General features: G+C 34.8%; 3 protein-coding genes across 3 annotated transcripts; 1 reads left to right on the top strand and 2 right to left on the bottom strand.

The window, feature by feature from the left end:
* Nucleotides 1-3,817: 3,817 nt before the first annotated feature.
* LOC149380067 (membrane steroid-binding protein 1-like) lies at nucleotides 3,818-5,410 on the bottom strand. The gene is made up of 2 exons (XM_089604191.1): nucleotides 4,954-5,410; nucleotides 3,818-4,412 (listed from the first exon to the last, which is right to left on the bottom strand). The coding sequence occupies exons 1-2, from the start codon at nucleotides 5,259-5,261 to the stop codon at nucleotides 4,091-4,093; spliced, it is 630 nt and encodes a 209-aa protein (XP_089460317.1). The 5' UTR covers nucleotides 5,262-5,410; the 3' UTR covers nucleotides 3,818-4,090.
* Nucleotides 5,411-7,694: 2,284 nt separating this feature from the next.
* Nucleotides 7,695-11,156, bottom strand: LOC149380066 (RNI-like superfamily protein). The gene is made up of 3 exons (XM_089604531.1): nucleotides 10,976-11,156; nucleotides 9,879-10,248; nucleotides 7,695-8,506 (listed from the first exon to the last, which is right to left on the bottom strand). The coding sequence occupies exons 2-3, from the start codon at nucleotides 10,235-10,237 to the stop codon at nucleotides 7,945-7,947; spliced, it is 921 nt and encodes a 306-aa protein (XP_089460657.1). The 5' UTR covers nucleotides 10,238-10,248; nucleotides 10,976-11,156; the 3' UTR covers nucleotides 7,695-7,944.
* Nucleotides 11,157-14,976: 3,820 nt separating this feature from the next.
* Nucleotides 14,977-19,489, top strand: LOC149380065 (single-stranded DNA endonuclease family protein). Its single transcript, XM_089602358.1, has 14 exons — nucleotides 14,977-15,126; nucleotides 15,231-15,388; nucleotides 15,655-15,716; nucleotides 15,830-15,954; nucleotides 16,080-16,131; nucleotides 16,244-16,316; nucleotides 16,449-16,522; nucleotides 16,936-16,995; nucleotides 17,069-17,240; nucleotides 17,315-17,414; nucleotides 17,942-18,024; nucleotides 18,428-18,528; nucleotides 18,625-18,758; nucleotides 18,919-19,489. Exons 1-14 carry the CDS (start codon nucleotides 15,059-15,061, stop codon nucleotides 19,376-19,378), a joined length of 1,722 nt encoding a protein of 573 aa, XP_089458484.1. The 5' UTR covers nucleotides 14,977-15,058; the 3' UTR covers nucleotides 19,379-19,489.
* The last annotated feature ends 2,435 nt before the right edge of the window (nucleotides 19,490-21,924 follow it).

Below are 21,924 nucleotides of genomic sequence, written 5' to 3'. Positions count from 1 at the left end.
AGAACCCGGAGACCCAAATATCCGAATAACACAAACACGACGAGAAGAGAAGAACTTCACCAAACCCAACCTACGTGCGGTCATAGGGTCCGGCCCTAGATCGAACCACGGACGGTTCTTAGTGCTAATCCAAAAACACGATTAACAGCTTTTATAAAATATAAAATAAAATGTATTATCATCATCTTTATACTCGCTCACTTTTTTATGTTTTATTCATCTGTGCTAAACGGACCCAAAGGGAAGAAAGAGTTATTCTCTTCCCCTTTGGTGAAAAATTCTCTACAGTAAGAGAAGAGAATTTCTCTTCCCTTTTGTAAGGGAATTCTCTTACAAAAGGGAAGATAAATTCTCCTCTCTTAAAGGAGAATTCTCTTCCCCTAAAAAATAAATTAAATATATTTTTTATTTAAATTTAATATTCTTTAATGTTATTTTATTTGTAGTGTTTTTAATTAAAGAGACTGAAATGCAAAGTCATTTACTTGTGTGTGTGTAATTGTACATATAAGTGTGTTGTTCTATTTAATTGTGTGTTAATATATTTTTTTAAGGGAAATGTGGTAGGTACCACGTAATTTTATTAATAACCCCTCGCTTGTGGCAGAGGAATACGGTGGTTACACAAGTTATTAAAAAAAATAAAAATAGAAAAGCAAAATTTAAAGGAAATTACAAATAAAATACTAAAGGTTGGTAATGTTAATGTTTGAGAATCGAGTATCAAAATCGCGAATTATCTCTTGTGCTCGTCGGCTATGTAGAACCCAATCTTTGTCCACCGTTAAAGCCTCGACCATTTCGGGTGATAAACTACAACGTCTATCGTCAATAATACGCCCTAAACCTAAATGCGGATTCAGAGGAGGTGGATGATGGGATCGGGACGAGTTAGACGATTTACGAGACATTGAAGTATATAATAAAATTACTACTATGATAAAATTTATAACTATATAATAAATCTTGTGGTGAAATGAATTTGAAAACTTTTGAGAGAGATTTAGAAGAATGAGAGAGTTTGAGAGTGATTTGTGGAATAAGATGTGAGAAATAAGGGTGTATTTATAGTAAAAAAAATGAGGGGTTAAAAAACATTTTTTTAAAATTTTTATGGGGGTCCAACGATAAAAAAAAGGTAATTTTTGGACTCCAACGGTCAAAAAATCTGAGCCATTGGATCTCCAACGGTCAACAATCCAATACTCAGATTTAAAAAAAAAATAAACAAATAAAAATATTTCAACCGATGGAATAAATGGGAAGAGGGGGAAGAGAACACAATTTTGACTTCTCTTCTCTTCTCTTTATTGCAAGGAGAAGAGAATTCACTTTCCTCATTTAAGGAGAAGAGAAATTTCTCTTCAAAGAAAGAGAAGGGAAGATAATTCCCAATTAATTCTCTTCTCATTGCCCACGTTTAATCTGTACTGGCTATTAAATCTTTTTTTTTTTAATAAAAGATCTAATATTTTAAAGTTAACTCATTCTTCTTCTTCTTATAACCAAAAACATATTTGCTTGTGGAAATAAATTTTCTATGTTCTAAAAAGCAAATAAACAAAAGAAGGTAAAGTAAAAAAAAAAAAAAAAAATCAAACTCAAATCCTACCTTACAACTATAAGCTTGCATGGGAAAAAAAAAACACAAACAAACAAAAACTTGCCTTCAAGATTATTGGAGCATGAGTGAGATGAAAAAATGAGTATTGTATAATATGGTTAAAATTATGGCTTATTATAAAATTCCAAATGGTATGTGTGAATGACAGGCTAAAACATTGAAATCCTAATTATAACAAGCTTGTTGATTAGCAACGTCATAAGCAAAAAAAAAAAAAAAAAAAAAAAAAAACTGACTTATTTGTTTGTCCTAATACTTCGCTGGATTGGTACGAAAAATTGGATTTTTTTTACCAAAATTTGAGGCCTAAAAAAGACCTAATTTTTCTCCAAAATAAATGGGTAGTAGTTGTACTAACTACTTCGAAGTTGGAATGGTCTCGAGTCCAGACGCAGAAACATACAACCATTGTTAGATATTTGGATATTGACTAAGGTCACAAGCTCGGACACGAGATCTTCATAAATCATCAAACTACGAGGTGTTCGGTGACTCGTGGTACGAATAGATTGTGAGCTCGGATTACTTGAAAAAGAAGTATCTATCCGATCATTTGTCATCCTTCTCAGGCAAGTTGGACATGACAATTCCTCGAGCTTTTCGCGTTTAATCTAAGCTGAAACCAGGAGCGGACCTACTTTTTGGAAAACTTCCATAAATACCTTATTTTAAATGGTAATTTCTTAAATACTTTTAATTTTATAAAATTTCATAGCTAACTTATTTATTTTTTTATAAAATTCCACAAATATTTCATTTGTTTTTATTTTAAAATAATTTTGCCTAAATAGAATACTAATAAATATTAATAAATTCTAAAAAAAAACTGTAAAAAAAGTACTCATTTTTGGAATTGCTTTGTTATTGGTGTGTTTATTACATGGTTACCCTGTTCTATTGAGTCATTCAATTTTATTTATTTATTTAAATAATATTTTTGAGCTAATTATATATGGATCTATATATGTATAGTGCATTGCATATAAGGATAAGTTTAGAATATAAATTAATTTATACAAAGATTTTTTGTAATTACTTTGATTTGTGTTGAAGAATTTGGTTTCAAATAAATTTAGTATTTAGAGATAATTTAAATATTTATTTAGGGATCTACTTAGTATTTTTTTTGGATTGATTACATATTATTTCCCGGAACTTCTGCACTTGTCACAACTTGCCTCTTATACTTGTTTTTATATTAAACCAAGTTGTTTTATATTATGATTTAATTAAATGAAGGATACATTTTGATATATATTTTTATGAATTTAGTTTAGATATTTTATACAATTAATTCATTTTCGGTCACCCTCGACTTCAATTTCTGGTTCAGCCCCTGGCTGAAACCAAACGAATAAGGTCTCTTGACTTCAGTTCAAATCCTACTCGATGGCGAGGGCAATCAGCCTGGTGATCGTCCTCACAAATTATGGGGTGAGCTAGGATAGGGTGATCCCAAGAATATCGATATACTTCATAGAGAAATTAGGGATAGTAACTCTTAGCCCACGGCTCTTGAATAACATCTTGTGTACACAGAAGTCGATATTATACATTTCAGTCGCGTCGTTTGACCTGGACACGAGCATTTCGATCTCTCTCAGAATGTCGTACGCAATGCGTATAAGACCCATATCCTCCTCGGCTCGAACAATAAAATCACCCCACATGAAATCTTTCAGGAGCTTGGTCTTCTAGGGATTGAAACTTTTAATCATTCGAGGTCACAAATTAACGCATCGAATCTCCACGTTATATAATAGGATTAATCTAATCTATTACTCAAGAGATTCAGTCAATTCTTCCCCCAAAAAAAGATTAACTCAATTCTCGTTTGATCTTATATTTTAAAATCCCCTATGGGACTTGTGCAAATAATAATTAAGAGACATTGAATGTGATTTAAATACTACGATTCCCTAAATAGCCTCCTCTGACCAAAGACCACAATCAGACTACATACAAAAACACACCGTTATATAATAGGAAAGGAGAAAAAAAAAAGTTGGTGATGAGTACAGAGAGAGAGAGTGATTAAAAGGCATGCTTTAGAAAATTGAACATCTGGTTTAGCATTTTACATGCATGACTTCTAAAGCAATAACAAAATGTTCTTTCCAACGCATCAACTTTGTCAAGACCTTTTTGTGACTTAATATTTAGCCTCATACTGCTACAATTTCCACCGGACTTATCTCAAGAAAAAGGATTTAATTTTGCCATGGAGTAAACAATTACACACGTTCAATTTAACTCCATTGCGTTCACTAAAAAAAAAAAAATTACATAAACTCGCAGCTCCCCAAACCAAACCCCACATTTTTCCCCCATCAAGGAGGTTATTATTTAAATTAATCTAAATTACTCCAAGAAAACCTGATCATGGAAAAACTGCCCTAAACACTCCCAAAGTATCATTGGTTGATCTGTAGTATATCCCGATTGCCACCGTTACTCGAAAAAGCTTCAATCTTTCGTGACATCCTCCGACTTTTTCGGCTCCTCCACATCTGACGGAGCAGCCTCGGCCGGCTTTGGCTCGGCGGATTCAGATCCGGCTTCCTCGGCGGCGATCTCTTCCGTGGAGACGATCTTCTTCAGGGTCCCGACCTTGGTGTACTTGCTCATGAACTTGTATTCCCAGTCCTGCAACGCCTCGAGCTCGAAAGGACCGAGGCCGGAGATATCTCCGGTCAGATCGCTTTCCTCGAAAGACATCTTCGCCAAAGCCCGGCTCGCGTCTTTTCCGGCGAACAGAGCATAAGGCCCGCCAGGCCCGTAAAACATCCTGTCCAATGATAAACAAATAATAATTTCAAATTGTCAGGAATAGTGTACTTGAAAGTAAAATGATCTTATTTCCCCTTTTTGACCATTAAAGCAACCAGATTCTGGGAATCAGATATTCCTTTTAAAGTTGAAACTAGTTTTACACAATCAAATTCCCAATAGACACTAAAACACTGGATATGAAGATGTTAAAAAAGCCCAAAAAAATAGTAATCTAAAATGAAATACTGTGAAGCGAAATCATAGGCATTAGATTCCATGAAGAAACCTACTTAGTTTGTGTATTACAGTCGTACACGGCTTTGATCATAAGACACTGCAAAGCAAACAACTTTATTCAATTTTAGTCAACACCACATCTCCAATCTAAAGCCAAACACATATATAGAGACAACACAAACCAGGAACAGAATTGCAATCGCGATAGATTTCCGATTCCAAAATCAAAATCAGCAGATTTGACCTAACCTAAACCTAGTTCCAGGAAATTAACAGACAGATAAAAACCCTAAAATAGATATAATTGAAGTTCATAATACCTGCTCAGAGAGACGTCGTAGATCTGGCCTTTGATGGCCATGAGCAAGGGCTTCTTAGGATCGGAGCCGTCGTATTCCTTGAGGTCCTCCTCGGAGATCTCGCCGAGCTGGACCGGCGGAGGAAGAGGCTCAACCTCCTCCATGGATCTGGTTCTCTCGTGGAAGTTGTCTGAGGACGAGCCAAACATTCCAGAGATGAGGTAGTAAATGGCCAAAGCGATGGCTACGACGGTGAAGAACGTCGTCGGAGAGAGACCGGTGTAGGCAACGATTGCCTCTTTCAGCGTCTCCCATAGTTCCAGAGCCATCTTCAACCCTTCCTTCTTCTTCTTCGCTGTGCGGTGTTGGGTTTTGGTTTCGGTGTTGTGTGAAGTTGGGACTTGGGATATTTCTCTCTCTTTTCAACTGCTTTTAAGCCTTTTCGATGAAAAGCCTATTCCTTTTAGGGGAAAAAATGAGTAAAGATATTTTTCATATTTTGTTATTAATCATATCATTCGATTATTTGATTGAACAATTGGCATGAGAAGTCCTTAAACTTTACAAGCTTAATAATTTCATCCTTAAAACTTAAATTTTATTTGATTTCATCCCTTAAGATTTAGAGAAATTGCCTCATTTGCCACCAATTTCATAACATTTTCCTACTTTCCACCAAAACACTAATTTGTCCCAAAATATCACCATCTATGTCAACAATGTTGACATCTATTTTTTCCCTTCACTATGAGATGTCAACAATGTTGACATCTCGGTGGCATTTTGGGACAAATTAGTGTTATGGTGGAAAGTGGAAAAATGTTATGAAATTGGTGGCAAATTGGGCAATTTCTCTAAGATTTAAGACACTATTGGTCATAATAAAAAATTAAAAAAAAAAAGGAACAAAAAATACTGCTTGTCAATATTGTATTTATTTTTTGAAACTTTTATTTAGAGACTTGCCTCATAAAAATGAAATTTTGGACAAAGGCATAACCTTTTTTAGAGTACAAAATTCATGATTAGAAGTGTAGGGACGAGAAGACATAATTTTCTTTTAGGGAGAGCTTATGTAATTTTTGCAAGATCGATGTGTCACAATAAAGCAATATTTAGTTTGCAACTTTTGAAAGGAGATGAAACTAGGTTAAATGAAACAATATTAGAAATTTAGTTTTTGATAATCCCTACAAAGTCCTAAAAATTAAGTCAAGGATAAAGCCTTAAGAGACCCTTGTATGGGAGTTGATTGTGATGAATATGAGGGATTTCCATCACATATGAAATCAAAGCTCAAGGACGGATTGATAAGAGAGATAATCAAGTCATATAAGGGAATAACCCATTAATTTTGGATATGATGCTCAAGGCTATGATTTGTTGTCAACCTCAACCATACTATGCATTTTCTAATAATTTTAGTCTTCATAGCGAGATAGACACCTATGTTTCAAAAGGTAAATTTATTCATACCCACTCCACCGAACTCCGAAAATCCGAAAATCTTGAAGAATCATGTCGATCATCGCTAATTTTCTATAAATTGATTAATTATTTGCTCCTCCTTCAGCATGAAAGTCCTTGTTGACCTTGAGCAATGACATTAGTAGCGAGGCTCAAAAGGACTCCCAACTCTCTTACCGTTCTAAACATTTTGCACAACATAGTTCTTGAACAATGACATTAGTAGCGAGACTCCATAGAATTCCCCTCTCTTACCACCCTAAACATTCTGCACAACATAGTCTTCTCATCGATTCGCAACAAAGATCTATTAACGGACTTCGAGCAGTTGAGTATGGTATTTATTGTGCGGTTAGAGAGGGAGACAAAAAGTGCGACGACGAGGCTTTTGGCGTGACGTAACCGGAGTATATAGTTTGCCTTGCGTTGTCGTATATTTGGTTGGCATCGTCGATGATGTTGGAGTCTAACTGTCTAGGGTTTAACTGTCCTTTGGAATGATAAAAACTTTCGAAGTGACAGATCTCTTATGGTATGTCAGTCTCCAACTTACATACTTTTCAAAAAACGATGATATACCTTCTTGTATTATTTTTTACTTTTGAAGTTTATTTTGTTATTTTGTATGTTGTCATTGTTTTAGGACTTTTTTTTTTTCGATTAGCGACATATAAGTTACATCTTACCGTCACGATGTGTGATTCTGCAAGATTTTTATCTATACATGTTGAGTGATCATATTCTTCATGATTATTGCACTAGGACTATTTGAATCTTTTCATTGAAATCTTGTGGGTATATTAAATTGCCAGATGAATTCAAATTTTAAAGTGGTCTATGTCATAAGGACGCACAAGATACAATTTATTCTAATCTCGATCTTTATTGTTATTTATTTTAAGATGATATTCCCTTGTAATTTTCCCTTATTCTAATAGAAATTATAGACAATTTGGATAGAAAAGAGAAGAAAGATTAAATTATTATTTTTTGGAGCAGTTAGCTTATTAAAGTTTAGCATGAATCCGCATTGATTGGAAATTTGACCATCATTAGTACGGTGTCACTTTATTTTCCTATCGTCTATTTTCAAATTAAATTAATATGCTGACTGACATAATGTTGACTATATTTCTGACTTCTTCCTCTTCTTAATTTTTAAAGCTATATATTTCAACCTGAAGCCTGCTCTTCGAACCACCTTAAAGGCTTCAACCTTGCCTTCCAAAGACTTCAAACAAAAAGAATATAGATTTCCTCTAATCAAATTCATGCCTACAAGACCTCATATCATATTATTCATCATTATTTTAAACATTACAACGTAAACAGTACATCCCAAACTCATAATACACTCCATGGCTGACTGGCATGTATCCAAATCTTAACAGCCACAAAAATACACACGACTCGAAAAATACAAAATTTTACAATTAACTACAACAACAACAACAACAACAACAAAGAAAAAAAAGCTCAAAATTTATTTATGATTCGAAAACGATTTCTTAAAGTTACAACAACTCGCTACCTAAAAGTTAAAAATCAAAGAGCGAGGGACTCGATCTCGTCGGCCTTCCAGAGATCCTCGCCGTACTTGTACCACCTGAGCAAACCCTCGTCGTTCCTCGTCCTCTGGCACATCTCGCACGTCTCGTCCATGCAGACCAGGAACGAGCGCAGCCTCGCGGCTCGCTCGACGATGGCCTGGTCGAGCGTCCGGAGGACGCGCTTGGCCGTGGGCGGGTGCGGGAGAGCCTCGAAGAGGAGGCAGTGCGAGATGTTGAGGGCCTCGAGGCGGGTCAGGCCGTCGAGGATCGCGATGAGGACGTCTCGGTTCAACACGGCGCACCGGAGGCTCAGAGCCCTCAGGTTCGGGAGGCACGCCGAGAGGGTCGTCGCGCAGAGCATGTCGCACGGTCCCATGATCTTGAGCTCCCGGAAGTTCCGACAGTTGGCCGAGATCGCCTCCATGAGGTACGGCGGGTTCGCTATGCTCGGCATCGTCAGAGACTCCAGATGCTTCCACGACTGGATCGCCTTGCATATCCCCGACTTTTTAATCCGGTTGAACGCCGGGAGAACCAGCCGCCTCAGCTGCGGACACCTGTCAGGCGAGCCCCGTCAAGGGTATATCAGTAATTTACCTATTTGGGTGACTGGAAACACCCGCATCAGACCAACACTCTTTAAGTACTTAATCAGCTATATTTGCGTATAACTAAAACATTAACAGGGTCTGTGGCGGAGCCAGAATTTGAACGGAGGAAATTTACATCCAGACCAGCCCCGTGAGGGTATATCGGTAATTTACCAGCAGCCATAAGCTATATTTGCGTATAAAGTTGTTATCGGGGTCAGTGGCGGAGCCAGAATTTGGACTCGGGAAGGCATGTCTAATCAAAATGTAACATTAAACAAACGTGTAATGTAAGAATTTGAACAAGTTGCCGCAGCTGCGGACACCTATTAGGCCAGCCAGCCCTGCAAGGGTACATCAGTAATTTACCTATTTAATTTATCTTATCTTTTCTTTTCTTAAAAAAAATACTAGGGTTTCAGACCAACACTCTTATGTTAGTACTTAATTAGCTATATTTACGTATAATTGTCAGTGGCGGAGCCCAGGACGAAACCAGGAATTCAAGTTAGGGGGCTAATATGCGGAAAAAAAAAAGTTGAGGGGGGCTGATTTGTAAATATTTAGGGTAAAAAAATGTAAAAAAAAAAAATCAAAAACAGGCAAAAAATGCAACAACAAAAAAAAAAATTTGACGGGGGAGCTATAACCCCCTCTGGCTCCTTACTGGCTTCGTGCCTAGCGGAGCCAGAATTCGAACTTAGGAAGGCATATCTGATAAAAATATAATATTAAAAACATGTGTAAGAATTTTTTTTCCCAGAGGGGAAAATATGAAGCGAAAAAAAAATCATATAATGTTGGGCTAACAGTGTAAAAAAAAAAAACGGTTAAAAAAACAATTTTTAAAAGTTCATGCCTCCCTGATCAGGGTGGGTGATTCAAGTTCTGAGCAGTGTTGTTGATTTATTACTTCAGTTTCCTTGGTATGTTAGAAAGAAGCAGTGTAATCGATGGAGGGAATGGTTCAACTCGCGAATACTGAACCGAAGATATCAATGATATAACGCTACCGGGCGGTTTTCGCTCATTACTACCCATTTCTCACTAAAGACACGTCCTTGATTTCGGTTTTATCTAGACCTCGTGGAAACAAACCATGGATCTAGGCCTCTAGGCTGTCACTGATTCTTGTTTAGATTTCGCTAGGACAACTTCACAAATACAAAAGGGATTGGTTGTTGGGCAATTTGGGAAATAGAGTCAATGAAGCTAAACCGAGCCTTAAGGAATTCAGTCGGTACGAAATCCGAAATCCGAAATTTCATTAAGTAGCACATAGACATCATAAAATGAAGCAATCCGAAGAAAGACACAGGGTTCGCGGGCCAATTATTACCTCTCGGCGGTGTAAGTCAACTGTTCGTCGCTGACGTACAAGTTGAAATGGAAGACGAGGGTCCTGATGTGGCCTCGGCTGAGACTCAGCGAGAGCTTGAGAATCCGAGTCAACATCTTGTCGGACCGGCCGTCCACGTAGACGTACGGGTCCAACGGGATCTTTATGAAATTCGATTTCAGCATCGACAAGTCCAGCGTTTTCCAAAGCAGAGGATCGCAGCAAGCGAGTCTCCAAGTGCTACACACGTGGGCGATCCCCGAGGTCAGCTCGAAGATGGTAAATGACTGGAATATCCTCACTAATATGTCCGTGTCCAAATCTTCCCATCTTCTACCCGAACTACAGTTCTCTTCCATGACGGTGATAGCTGCGAAGAGACAGAGAGGAAAATCACTCAGTAACGGTTTATTAATCGGTGTAAAGTCTCGGCCTTTAATAAAATTTATTGTGGAACAGAGTCAGAACCCTGAATTTGAAATGGAAGACTTTCATTGAATATGATCTTTAACATAGCTTGTAAATATTATGCAGTTGGATTAAGAACAAAGGAAATGGTACATAAAGAAAAACTAGTGTATCCAATTTTGCAGACTTTTATTAGGTCATAGCCGGAATGTGACTATGTACAGAACACAAAACGCTCTGATGATGAAATTATAAGAAACTCGTGAGGTTTATATATAAACCCATCACTAAAGCATATGCAAGCCAAAAAAAAAAACTATGTCAATTACATGTAATGGGATATAATAGGAATTTTATTCTTTTTCAATTTTAGTTTCATTAAGCAGAAAACAATCAAACTTTCTTACCAAACCAGAGTGAAAAATCATATTTCAAATCGAGATCTGGTACCCCAAGAAAAAAACATTGAATGGAATTCTATATTGAAATAAATCATAGAGCAGACGAACAATAATGCTCCAACTGTAAACCATAAAGTAGATAAACAACCTTAAAAATTCTTCAATTCTAATTCTAAACCAGATCTATCCATTTGATCCAGTTTTCACTCAAACAGAACATGAAAAATGATTTTGAAAAAAAAAAAAAAAGTGTAGTTGATAACCAAAACTGTAGAGCGAAACGAATACCTCAAAGAAACAAATTCTCGAATTCAGTTTGAAAGCTGAAATCTTTGGATGGAATAGAGTAGGGCGAGAACATATTTAAATTATCACGATTTCGTTTTTGTTTTCATGTTTTGTTTTATTTTTTATTTTTGCCTTCCTCTCAAAGCTCAAAACCAACGAGAGCCTGAAAAAGAGAATTAGATTCCGTCATATGAATTTACGAAAGTACCCTTCACTTTTTCGTGATTTTAACTTAAACTCTTGTTGTTTTATCTCTCTCTCATTCAGAACTCTTCAGTCTTCACTCTGCACAGTACAGCTCTAGATTGGTTCCGACAAAAGTCAATGTGCCTGTTGACTGGTTGATTTTAAAAAAAATAGCGAAATAAAATACACAACTACCTTCAGATAAATTAAATAAAAGTATTTATTGAAGATACAGAAGCGCACGTGATATGAAGCGAAAAAAAACAAAAAATTGTGTATATCTGCAACAGCTTTTTTATGATCCTTTCACAAATTATGTCTAGGACAAAATTAAACAAAAAATTGATATTGCACATGTTTCTTTGGCTTCTTTTTTATCACAGAGATAAAAAAAAAAAAAAAAAATCACTGAGAAATGTTAAATAGTTAAAATCATTTATGTTGATATAATTTTTAGATAATAACGAGTTAATTGCCGCAAGATAATTTCTTTTATTATAATCTGAAAAAAGTTAAGTTACAAAAGAAAATAGTAGTGACTTTTAAATTAAGCTAGTAAAATTATAAAAAAAAAATTAAACCCTGAAAGTTTATAGTAGTAAAAGATTATAATAGTGAATCATGTGATAATATATACATATACATTTGTGTCAGAGTATAAATCTCAATATAAAAGATAATGCATGTGTCTAAATTTTTGTTAATATGTATATATATATATATATATATTATAATATGTGAATATATTCATATTCTTTTTTTTTATCTATTGTGCATATATAAGCCTTTGTTTATATATTCTTTTATATTATTATCTAAATTAAATTTCAACCGATATATAATATGTTTATAACTATAATAATTTATATTTGTGTCAAAGCCAAAAAATGTATGAACAAATCAGAGTTGTAAGGGAATTATTTGTAGATTTTAATAAATATCGTGTATTTATTAATATAAATAATAATAATAATAATAATAATAATAATAATAATAATAATAATAATAATAATGTACATAATATAATATTTGTGCTCCAAATGTATATGACATATAGTATTTATAAGACAAAACATGCTTTATATATACGATAACATTCGAAATTACGGTCTATGATGTGACATCCAAAAAATAAATGTAATCATGTGGCTACTTCGTCTGAGATGACTTCAGTATGTAATCATTATACAACTTTTTACTATGCGGTGAGGGAAGGTTAAATTGTATAATAATCAATAAATGAAATGTTGTCTACTTGTCTGAGATGACTTCAATATGTAATCATTATACAACTTTTTTACTATGCGGTGAGGGAAGGTTAAATTGTATAATCAATAAATGAAATGTTGTACATTATTTTATATATATATAAACTTTATAAAGTAGAGGGGATCTTGTTTCACGAAACTATTCACCAAGAAATTGGACCCTAAACACAAATAATAGTGTTCATTCGTATCGATTTTTTTTCAAAAAGATAAAAATATTTTCATAAAATTTTAAATATATTTTTTTCATACTTAAATATTTATGAACATATTTCTATATATTTTTTCTTTCATATTAATTATATTAATTATTCCGCAGCAACACGCGCGAGACATATATTACTTGTATTATATATATATTTTTTTAAAAGACTGCGAGAATTCCTTTTAATTATAGGTAAGGAAGATATTAAAGCATATTATTATATATCGTAAACATATTAAATTTATCTAATGTGCGTATCTTCACCAAATCACCAGCAACGAACTAAGAGCATCTTTAATGGTGCAAAAAGAGGGACTTGCTAGCAATTTTGAAAAGTTTAAGCTATTAGCTTAACCATTGTTGCACATTTTAGCTATTTGCTTGGTAGAGCAAATTAGCTCTATTAAGCAAATTGGCTCTAAACTAAGCTAATGGGTCCCACTTATTTTTCAACCAATGAGAATGCAATAAAATGTAAAAAAAAATATGGTTAATGTTTAAGCAATAAGATGGAGATTGGCTTACCATTAAAGAGCAATGTTGCTTAAAAAAATTATACCTTAAAAAATTGATTTGACAAATTAAGTTAATGTACCATTAAAGATGCTCTAATAAAACCAATTAAATTAAATTAGTGGGAGCCAAGAATGATGTCAGCAAGTATGCCAGCAACATAAACTATCACATACAAAGAAAAGATCAATTCATTTATGAATTGTGAAAATTGTATATGAATATTAGAGTGATCATAAAATAGCGTGTCTGGAAATTTTCTTTAATTTGTAAAGCCATTTTTCTTCATGTTTACCTTCTTCTTCTTCTTTTTTTCTTTTTTTTTTTTTTTTTTTTTTTTGTAATGAAGTTTGCTTATTTATTGTTTTGAGGTTTATTATACTATGTTTACTTTTAATAGTTTCATTTATAATAAAATTTATCCCAAATAACTATTTATATTTTTAAAAAATAGTGATTTAAAACCGTCACTATTTTTAAAAAGGACTATTACGAAAAAAAAAAATTCAACTTATAAACAATATTTTTTTTTTAAATGAAATTTGCTTTTGTTTTAGGTTTTATTTAACTTTGTTTATTATTTACCGTTTTATTTATAATTTTTTTCCATCACTATTTTTAAAAAAGAAAATTATGGAAACAATGGATATTAGTTGTCACTTTACGAAAACAAAATCTTACGAAAATAACGGATTTTACCTTTTTAGGACCAAAATGCTCTTATTTAACGCGTTTAGTATGCAAATCAGATCTACGAGATGTAAAAACACACCGAACTCTGCGCCGCCATGTCGAAACTCGAATGCCGATGGGAGGCATTCTCTATCATCGTCGTGGCTCCGATACTCCTCTCCGTCCCTGTCGACGAGCAGCTCAAATGCTCGTGGGAGGTAATCGTCGTGGCTCCAACGATCTTCTCCGTCCACGCCAATCAATTTCAACGCCCCGATGATTTGACATGTGGTATCAGTATATTACATACAAATCAAATCTACGAGATGCGAAACGTGCCAAGCTCTGCGCCACTGCGTCAGAGCTCGAACGCACGTGGGATGCCGTCTCCGATGTCATCATAGCTACGACGCTAACAATATACAATAATCACATTATTAGTATATTGAATACAATATCACATAATCAGTATATTGTATACAATAACCAATATGTGATTAAAGAAAATATATATGATATATATACTACTAATTAAATTATTAATCTACACTGTATGTTAATCATACGCTATATACGTTAAGTTTGTTGTAAACCGTACACTATATACGTTTATCTATACTGTATATTGTATATAATATCACATAATCAGTATATTGTATACAATAACAAGTATGCAATAAAATAATATATATATATATATATATATATATACGCGCTACTGATTAAATTATTAATCTATATTGTATGTTAACCGTGTACTGTATACGTTAAACTTATTGGATAACGATAATCAGTCGACAAAATAAGTCACGGTCGAAGCAAAACCTAAGAGCAACTGAGAAATAATCGAAGTATGAGTATAAAAATGATCATTCAGATTTAAATCCGTTGTTTTCGTAATGTTAAACATTCACCTGTAATTTTTTTTTAAAAAAATATAAAAAAAATGCTACTAGATGTAATTTTCACTTTTTAAATGTTTTCCGAAAATTATTTGACCGCTGATGGATTGGGCTCATGTAATTAGTTATAGTTTGGGTGAGCCTGTATTGTTAGATTTCACTACGCAAAGGCCCAATTAGCAAAAAGAACATAGATAGACACATTTGTTCCCTCCCAAATTTGAATTTAAGGATTTCTGACAAAGTTTTTAGATTACCGTTACGCACTCAGATGTTCAGTTTTGTCAAGCTAAATCCTCGAGATTTTACTCTCAAAGATCACTGAGAAAAAAAAAAAATGGGCGTTAGGAATTTGTGGGACGTTTTAGAATCGTGCAAGAAAACTCTTCCACTACACCATCTCCAGTGAGTTTCCCTTTTCTGTTCTTCTTTCTTTCTGTTTTGTTGCTTCTTGCAAATTACTGATCTCTTTTTCGGTCCGATATTATTATAATTTTTTTTTAATAAAGGAACAAGCGAATATGCATAGATCTGTCGTGTTGGATAATCCGACTCGAAACTGTGACGAATGGGAAGAGTTGTCCGGGAGATAAGCTGTATCTCAGAGGAATTTTCCACCGTCTCCGAGCTCTCATCGCTTTGAATTGCGCTATTATACTCGTTTCCGGTACGCTCTATTTTCCTTAGGGTTCCTATAATTTTTTTGTTTGTTTGTTTAGGTTTGAGAGTTGTAGTGAATTCTATGCACAAAAGATGTTTTCCTTTTCTTCTCGAGCTTCGAGTCCGTCCATTTTTAAATTTGGGATAACAGAACTCAGGGGTTGTCTTGAAGCTGTGTTTTTCGGTTCAATTACACAAACATTATTGACCTAATGAGAAATTCAAATAATTCTTTGCTTAGCTGATCGACCGGTTGTACGTGATTTATTTTAGATGGATCAATTCCTGCAATCAAGATTCCAGCTTACATGCGACGTTTAAATAAAACAACTGAGGTTTGGATTGGAACCTGATAAGCCTTGGTTTTGAATACTAGTAATTTAAGTATATATTAGTATGTATTTTTTATTTTTTGACTTGCCTCTTGACAAACATAGAATGAAGGCAGATAAATCAAGGTGTATCGAACTCGGAAAAGATATCTCTGAAAAGAAATAAAGGCTCCGAGTTCTCACGCATGACAAAGGAAACAAAAATCTTGGGCATGTCACTTGGTATTCCTTGCTTAGATGGGTATGCTTTTGATCATTCGTCTTCTTAGTTTCATAAGTAGAGGAGAGATGGCCTGATATTCTGAACTTTATTAGAGATTGAATTGGCTAGTCGAACTTATTTCACATGTGTTTACTTATATTTAGAATTGAGGAAGCCGAAGCACAATGCGCATTATTAAACTCGGAAAGACTTTGTGTAAGTTCTTATTACATTACCTTAATTATCATAATCGATACATTGTCTTATGAATAAGGACTTTGGTCTTATGAATAATGATTTTCATTAACCAAAGCTATGTGATCACCAGGACGGTTGTTTCAGTCCAGATTCAGATATCTTCCTTTTTGGTGCAAGAACAGTGTACAGAGATATCTGTCTCGGTGTGTGGTTTGGCTATTTTCTGCCAATGGTGGTTATGTTGTTTGCTATGAACTAATCAAAGTTTTGAATCATTAATGATAAATTACTTGCGCTTGTGAACTAATCATGCCAATCATGTGAAAAATCAGCAGGAGATGGTGGTTATGTTGTTTGCTATGAAATGTCAGACATAGAAACAAAACTTGGACTTGGAAGGAGCTCATTGGTAATACTATAGCTGGCCTCATAGTTGTGAATGTTAAGAGTTTGAGAAACGGTATTTGTGGGTAATATTCATATTGATATTGAACTAGTAATTAGGTGTTTGATCATATACCACAAGAACTGACTTTTCCCTATTTTGTTTTACCTGAGAAATTGAATTCGGTGATCTTTATCAAGCTGGATGTCAAATGCTGCTTTCCAATCTCTTAACACAATTAGGAGGAACTTTCTCCTAGCTTTACCTAGTCAATGAATACTGATTCTGAAATGGTTTTGGAATATAAGGATTGGTAGAAGAATGGACCATATTGTGAACTTTTATTTTTTTCTTTCCCTGAAGTGATTTCAGTGCTTCAGTTTCCTTCTATTCCTCAAGCAAGTTGGAAGTTTGATTTTATTGTGTTGTACCTGTAGATCGCTCTTGCACTACTTCTCGGAAGTGACTACAATCCAGGAATTCCACGTCTACGCCACGTAAGCTTTAACCCCTTATCATATATTGATTATCACAATGTCAAGGACTTAAACCTTTTGAAAATGCTTGCAGAAAGCGGCTTTTGAAGCTGTGAAGTCAATAGGAGATCACGCTATCCTCCAAGAAGTAGCATCATCAGGACTCTCCTTTGCAAAGCCTAAGAAAACGACACGGTCAAAGAAATCGGCACAAATTGTGAATGAAAACAAAGAAAATACAGTGTCTCGTGTTGTGGATGTGAAAGGTATGATCTAGAGAATGATGTGATTCTCATCTCATGTCTTGGTATGATTGTGATTTACGTATCTGGCTGTGTAGGAAGCGAACATCGTTCAGCGACAGAGTATTCGTATATGGATGTGATCGACGCATATCTAAAGCCGAAATGTCACTCGGCAGATTCTGAAGCTGTGTATAGGTAACAACTTCAAATTTTTGTCTGTTAGGATTCCTACATGGAAAATAGAACGGAAGCTAATAAGGATTATTAAAATCATGGGTTATTCATCTCATTACCAATTGGTTATGAGATGGAACCCCATGCTACATGCTATGTTTGGAAAATTGAACTGAAAATGTGAGGGAAAATCAAAATTCTTTAATTTTTTTTTGGAACTCAAGAGAAACTTCAGGGACGTGTGGGCCTTACATGTACAATTTTCGTTAACTTTCATTTTCCACTTGATTTTCCGAAAAAAAAGGAATCCCTCTTTTAGTTATACATTTTCGCTAACATTTTCTTCCTTTCAAACTTTCCTCGATCCAAACTAACACAAGAAAAATATGAGGACTCTTATTTTCATTTCCATCATATTTTCCGGGTTCCAGTCACACCCTCTATAGTTCATGGTAGTTGAGAAGAATTGAGAAATCCGAATTCCGAAACAATGAAGAATCAAGCCTTGTAGTGATAGTGACACATGCTTTTTCTATTGTTTATTAAAGGGTTCTTGTGCAACATCCATATCAACATGTCAAAGTTCAGCAGGTTTGTGGTCAGTTTTTCCAGTGGACCACCCAAAAAACGGGTATACAATCTTTTCTCTTCACTCTTTGAGTACTTGTATACTTGTTTCATATATCTAACTTTAACCGTTATTTTTTTGCTAGCTATATTAATTATCAGACATATGTTTTATCATTCCTAGTTTGTAGTACATGGTTAATTGTTAGCTAGCTTAGTTTGTGCATATCAGAGCTACTAGCATATACTCTAATTTTTGAGAGATTGATTTAATATGAGAGTATATACATAAACTCTTTCAAGTTATAATTTTGCGGGGTAGTCAATAAGCTGTAACACTAAAATATGGATTTTTTAGTACGTGAAATCTTAGTGTGGACATAATAAAACACATTGCGTCACTTCCAAGTCTTTACGCAAAGAAAGAAATATAATTTTTTTGGCTCCACTCATGAGCTGTGTTTCAGATGAATTGATTCTTCCAAAGATAGCTGAAAGGGAATTACGGAGATTTAATAATTTACGATCGACCTCCTCGGAATTCGGGGCAAATCCTCCCTTGGACGAGGTGTGCGTCGAAACTCCGATGTGTTAAATCCTTCTGTCTCTTCTCTTCAACATAGTTACAATAATGGGACCAGAAATTTATCTCCTCTACTCACAGATGCCAATCAAGTGTCCAGTGTCTAAAATCATCAAACAGAGATCAATTCAAGGAAAAGAGTGCTTCGAAGTTTCATGGGACGATTATTTACATGGCCTTAAAGCCTCTATAGTCCCTGGAGATCTCGTACGAAGGTAACAACTTAAGTTCTCTATTCGACTGGCATTTTTGAGCGGAATGGTCCTCAAACTATTGTCTTTGTAACATTTTATTCCTTTTCATAATTGTTTTTATATTTACTTATTTATTAAATTAAACGCTTAAACTACAACTTATCTGTTTGTCTATCGTCAGTGCCTGTCCAGAGAAGGTTGTGGAGTTTGACGAGGAAAAGGCTCAAAAGAAGGTACAGAATCACCGCAAACCTAAGGCCAAGAAATTGGACCAAGAAGAATCTTCGCTGGCTGATATTGACCGGAGGCTCCAAAAGCTCTTGCTCGACATTGAATATGAAAGCACTACCATTACTAATCCTTTTGGCTCTTCGTCACCTGTGACGATATCGGAGAAGAGCAATCCTATTTCGGAGGGAAAAGAAAAGAAAAATCAAAGTAATAGCAAGGAAGTGAGAGAGGTGATCGATCTGCTGAGTCCGTCCCCGCCGAGACCACGACGTGGACTTGAAGCAAAGCGACGAGAGAACGACGTCCATCGAGTCGTGGTCGAATTGAGCGAATCGGAAAATGATATGTCACCCGATCATGCAAAGAAGGCTAGAGAGTTGAGGAAGTTCTTAGCTTGCATTAGGAATTAGGCTAATATGTATTATTTATGTAAAGAAAGGGTGAGCGTTAATTGAGGACACAATTGCAACATTTTTTATTCTTCCATGTCATGGCTTCGAGCTTTGTCATTTTTTTTTTTTTTTTTTTTTTAGGGTGTACTTCTTTGACTCAATCTTCTCGATGAGAATTTTATATAACAAATCAGTTTAACTCTATTTACATTTTTTTTTTTTTGGAAAAAACCTTGTTCACTTTGTTCAGTCATTTCAATTTGAACAAACAAAGTGAATAAAGTTTAATGAGAGTACAACTTTGAATTATCTAAAAAATAGATAGTTAAATGAGAGTCATCCTGGCTTCTCGGATGGGAGAACCACGGAAGGAACAAGTTCCGTACGTGAAGTGGACCTCGCGGAAGTGCCGTCTGCCGCATGGCACGGAAGCTGGCAGTTTCTTCCGAGTGGCATACGGAAGTGGCAGGCGCGGTCGGATGATGTCGGAAGGCATTAATGCCGTTGAAGGAGCTTCTGAGAAGAGAACCACAAAATGCTTGGATGTGTGTGTGTGTCAGCGTATATATTTGTAGCAGTCTGAGGAAATAAATTGCAAAAAGTAAACGTTGGCCGACTTGGCTCTAGACTATTGGGTGGTGTTTGATTTTTTATTTTTTTTTTATTCTTTATTGGAAGTTAATGGAAATATGGATTTCCATTAAGGTTAACGGAAATTCCATTTCCAATAAGTAATGGAAGGCACCAAAATTGGAAATGGAAATACCATTTCCAATAAACAATGGAAGGTGGCTTATTGGAAATGGAATTTTCATTTCCTTCCAATAGCCAGGATGAAATGAGAGTACAACTTTGAAGTCAGGTGAATAAAGCTTCAAGCACTACCTTATTATACGGCGTTGCTAGTTTTTCTTGCCATTCCCACATGGTTTTCTCATAACTGTGATGAACCTTATGTTTCTTTTAAAATAATGTTGGCAGAAACCCAACATTATTTTATTCAGAACTCCTATAAATACCGTGATCCAATGAAATCCTCTAACATGAGATATTAATGTATGAGCTTTCCGAAGTTAACAAATGAGTTATGAGTGCAGGATATGGGCAGCGCATATGACAGGCGTTGCTTCTTAATAGAGTACCAGATTTTTCACACGGCTATATGACCAAAGATCAGGTCTCCGACCCGAGTCCTTGTCATTAACGATGAACGAAAACGACATGGACTTTCTCCGTTCCATGCTGAAGGATGCAAATGTTTCAAGCGCTCCGGCTGTAGACATCGCCTCTTCATCAAGTGCTCACGGTTTCTGCTAACTATATTTTCTGAATCAGGCAAGTCAACATGTTATTGTCAACAAATGGCTAAAAAGAGACGTTAATCTTTTCTTGTCACGGAGGAGGTACAAATAATGATTTGACTTTGAAGATTGTGTGATTCATCCAAGTTATAAAAAAAAATAGTTTCTTTACTTCACTCTATTTAACTCTCCATATCATTCTTTTTTTTTTAGGTTGAACCTTTCAATTCTGTTAAAACCGCTGGAGGAAGTTCTCTTGGGATTGTCACGGAGGAGGTACAAATATTGATTTGATTTTGAAGATTGTGTGATTCATCCAAGTTATGAAGCAACGGTTTTCTTTACTTCACTCTATTTACTCCCCATATCATTATTGTTTCGTACATGGCACATAAAAAATGGAGCTGATCTCTTCTAAAGTAAAGAAGTTTCAGAGTTCGTTGAACATGGGGATTTACTCTTATTTCACATTAAGTCTTCCGTCAAACTGGAAAAACTTGACTGAGACCTGAGTAAATAAATGATGTATTTTAACCTCGAACCTGATGTTCCTGCACAATCACAAGCCCAAGACTATGGTTTTCAGCTTGATGAGTAAGAAGTGACCTTTTGGTTTTGAAGAAAACTTTTTGAATGTTCTATTTTTTTTTTTTTTTGGTTTATAAAGATTATAAATGATTTGTTAATAAGGGGTTTACATGGAATTTTCCGTTAAACTGGACAAATTTGACAGAGACCTGAGTCTGTTAATGCTGATGTTCCTATGTTTTATTTATTTTTTATTATTATTAATGAGGGGTTCACATGGAGTTTTCCGTCGAACTGAAAACTATAAATAGTTTGTTTGAATGTTTGCTTACACACTTTGGTTTTATTTTTATTGTTTTATGTATGGTATGAATTAGAGATTTTAATTTTTTTTCACTTTTTTTATAATTACTAGTTTTTAAATCAAATGACTTTCGTGGTACCTAAGATAGCCTAGTGGTAATTCCACACCAAATCCCCACTGCGAATATAAATATTTACACGGATAACTGAACAATTGGATATAACTTTGAGCAAGTAATAAATTAAAAAGAAATACAGTAGTAAACAACAAAAAGATATAAAAAAAATTGTATACAAACAAATTATTCTAACCCGAACATTGTGTATAAGGATTAACAAACTATTGTTACCGTTAGTTCTACAAATATTATGAAAATGAATTGGAAAAGAGGAACCCTTCCCGAACTATTTAATGTGATTGCCTAATAACTG

The sequence above is a fragment of the Urtica dioica genome, chromosome 12 (genome assembly GCF_054948205.1).
Source record: "Urtica dioica subsp. dioica isolate 48M chromosome 12, U.dioica_male_clone48M_v1_H2, whole genome shotgun sequence".
Classification (NCBI taxonomy): Eukaryota; Viridiplantae; Streptophyta; class Magnoliopsida; order Rosales; family Urticaceae; genus Urtica; species Urtica dioica.
The sequence above is the reverse complement of the archived record's forward strand: the minus strand, read 5'-3'. Positions and strand labels throughout refer to the sequence as shown.

Coding starts and splice junctions, on each gene's coding strand:
- LOC149380066 (XM_089604531.1), bottom strand. CDS start 10,237: ATGGAAGAGAACTGTAGTTCGGGTAGAAGATGGGAAGATTTGGACACG. Junction 8,507..9,878: donor TTGACTTACACCGCCGAGAG/GTAATAATTGGC, acceptor CTCGCCTGACAG/GTGTCCGCAGCTGAGGCGGC.
- LOC149380065 (XM_089602358.1), top strand. CDS start 15,059: ATGGGCGTTAGGAATTTGTGGGACGTTTTAGAATCGTGCAAGAAAACT. Junction 15,955..16,079: donor GGTATTCCTTGCTTAGATGG/GTATGCTTTTGA, acceptor ACTTATATTTAG/AATTGAGGAAGCCGAAGCAC. Junction 18,025..18,427: donor GTGGACCACCCAAAAAACGG/GTATACAATCTT, acceptor GCTGTGTTTCAG/ATGAATTGATTCTTCCAAAG.
- LOC149380067 (XM_089604191.1), bottom strand. CDS start 5,261: ATGGCTCTGGAACTATGGGAGACGCTGAAAGAGGCAATCGTTGCCTAC. Junction 4,413..4,953: donor TACGACGTCTCTCTGAGCAG/GTATTATGAACT, acceptor ATCATTGGACAG/GATGTTTTACGGGCCTGGCG.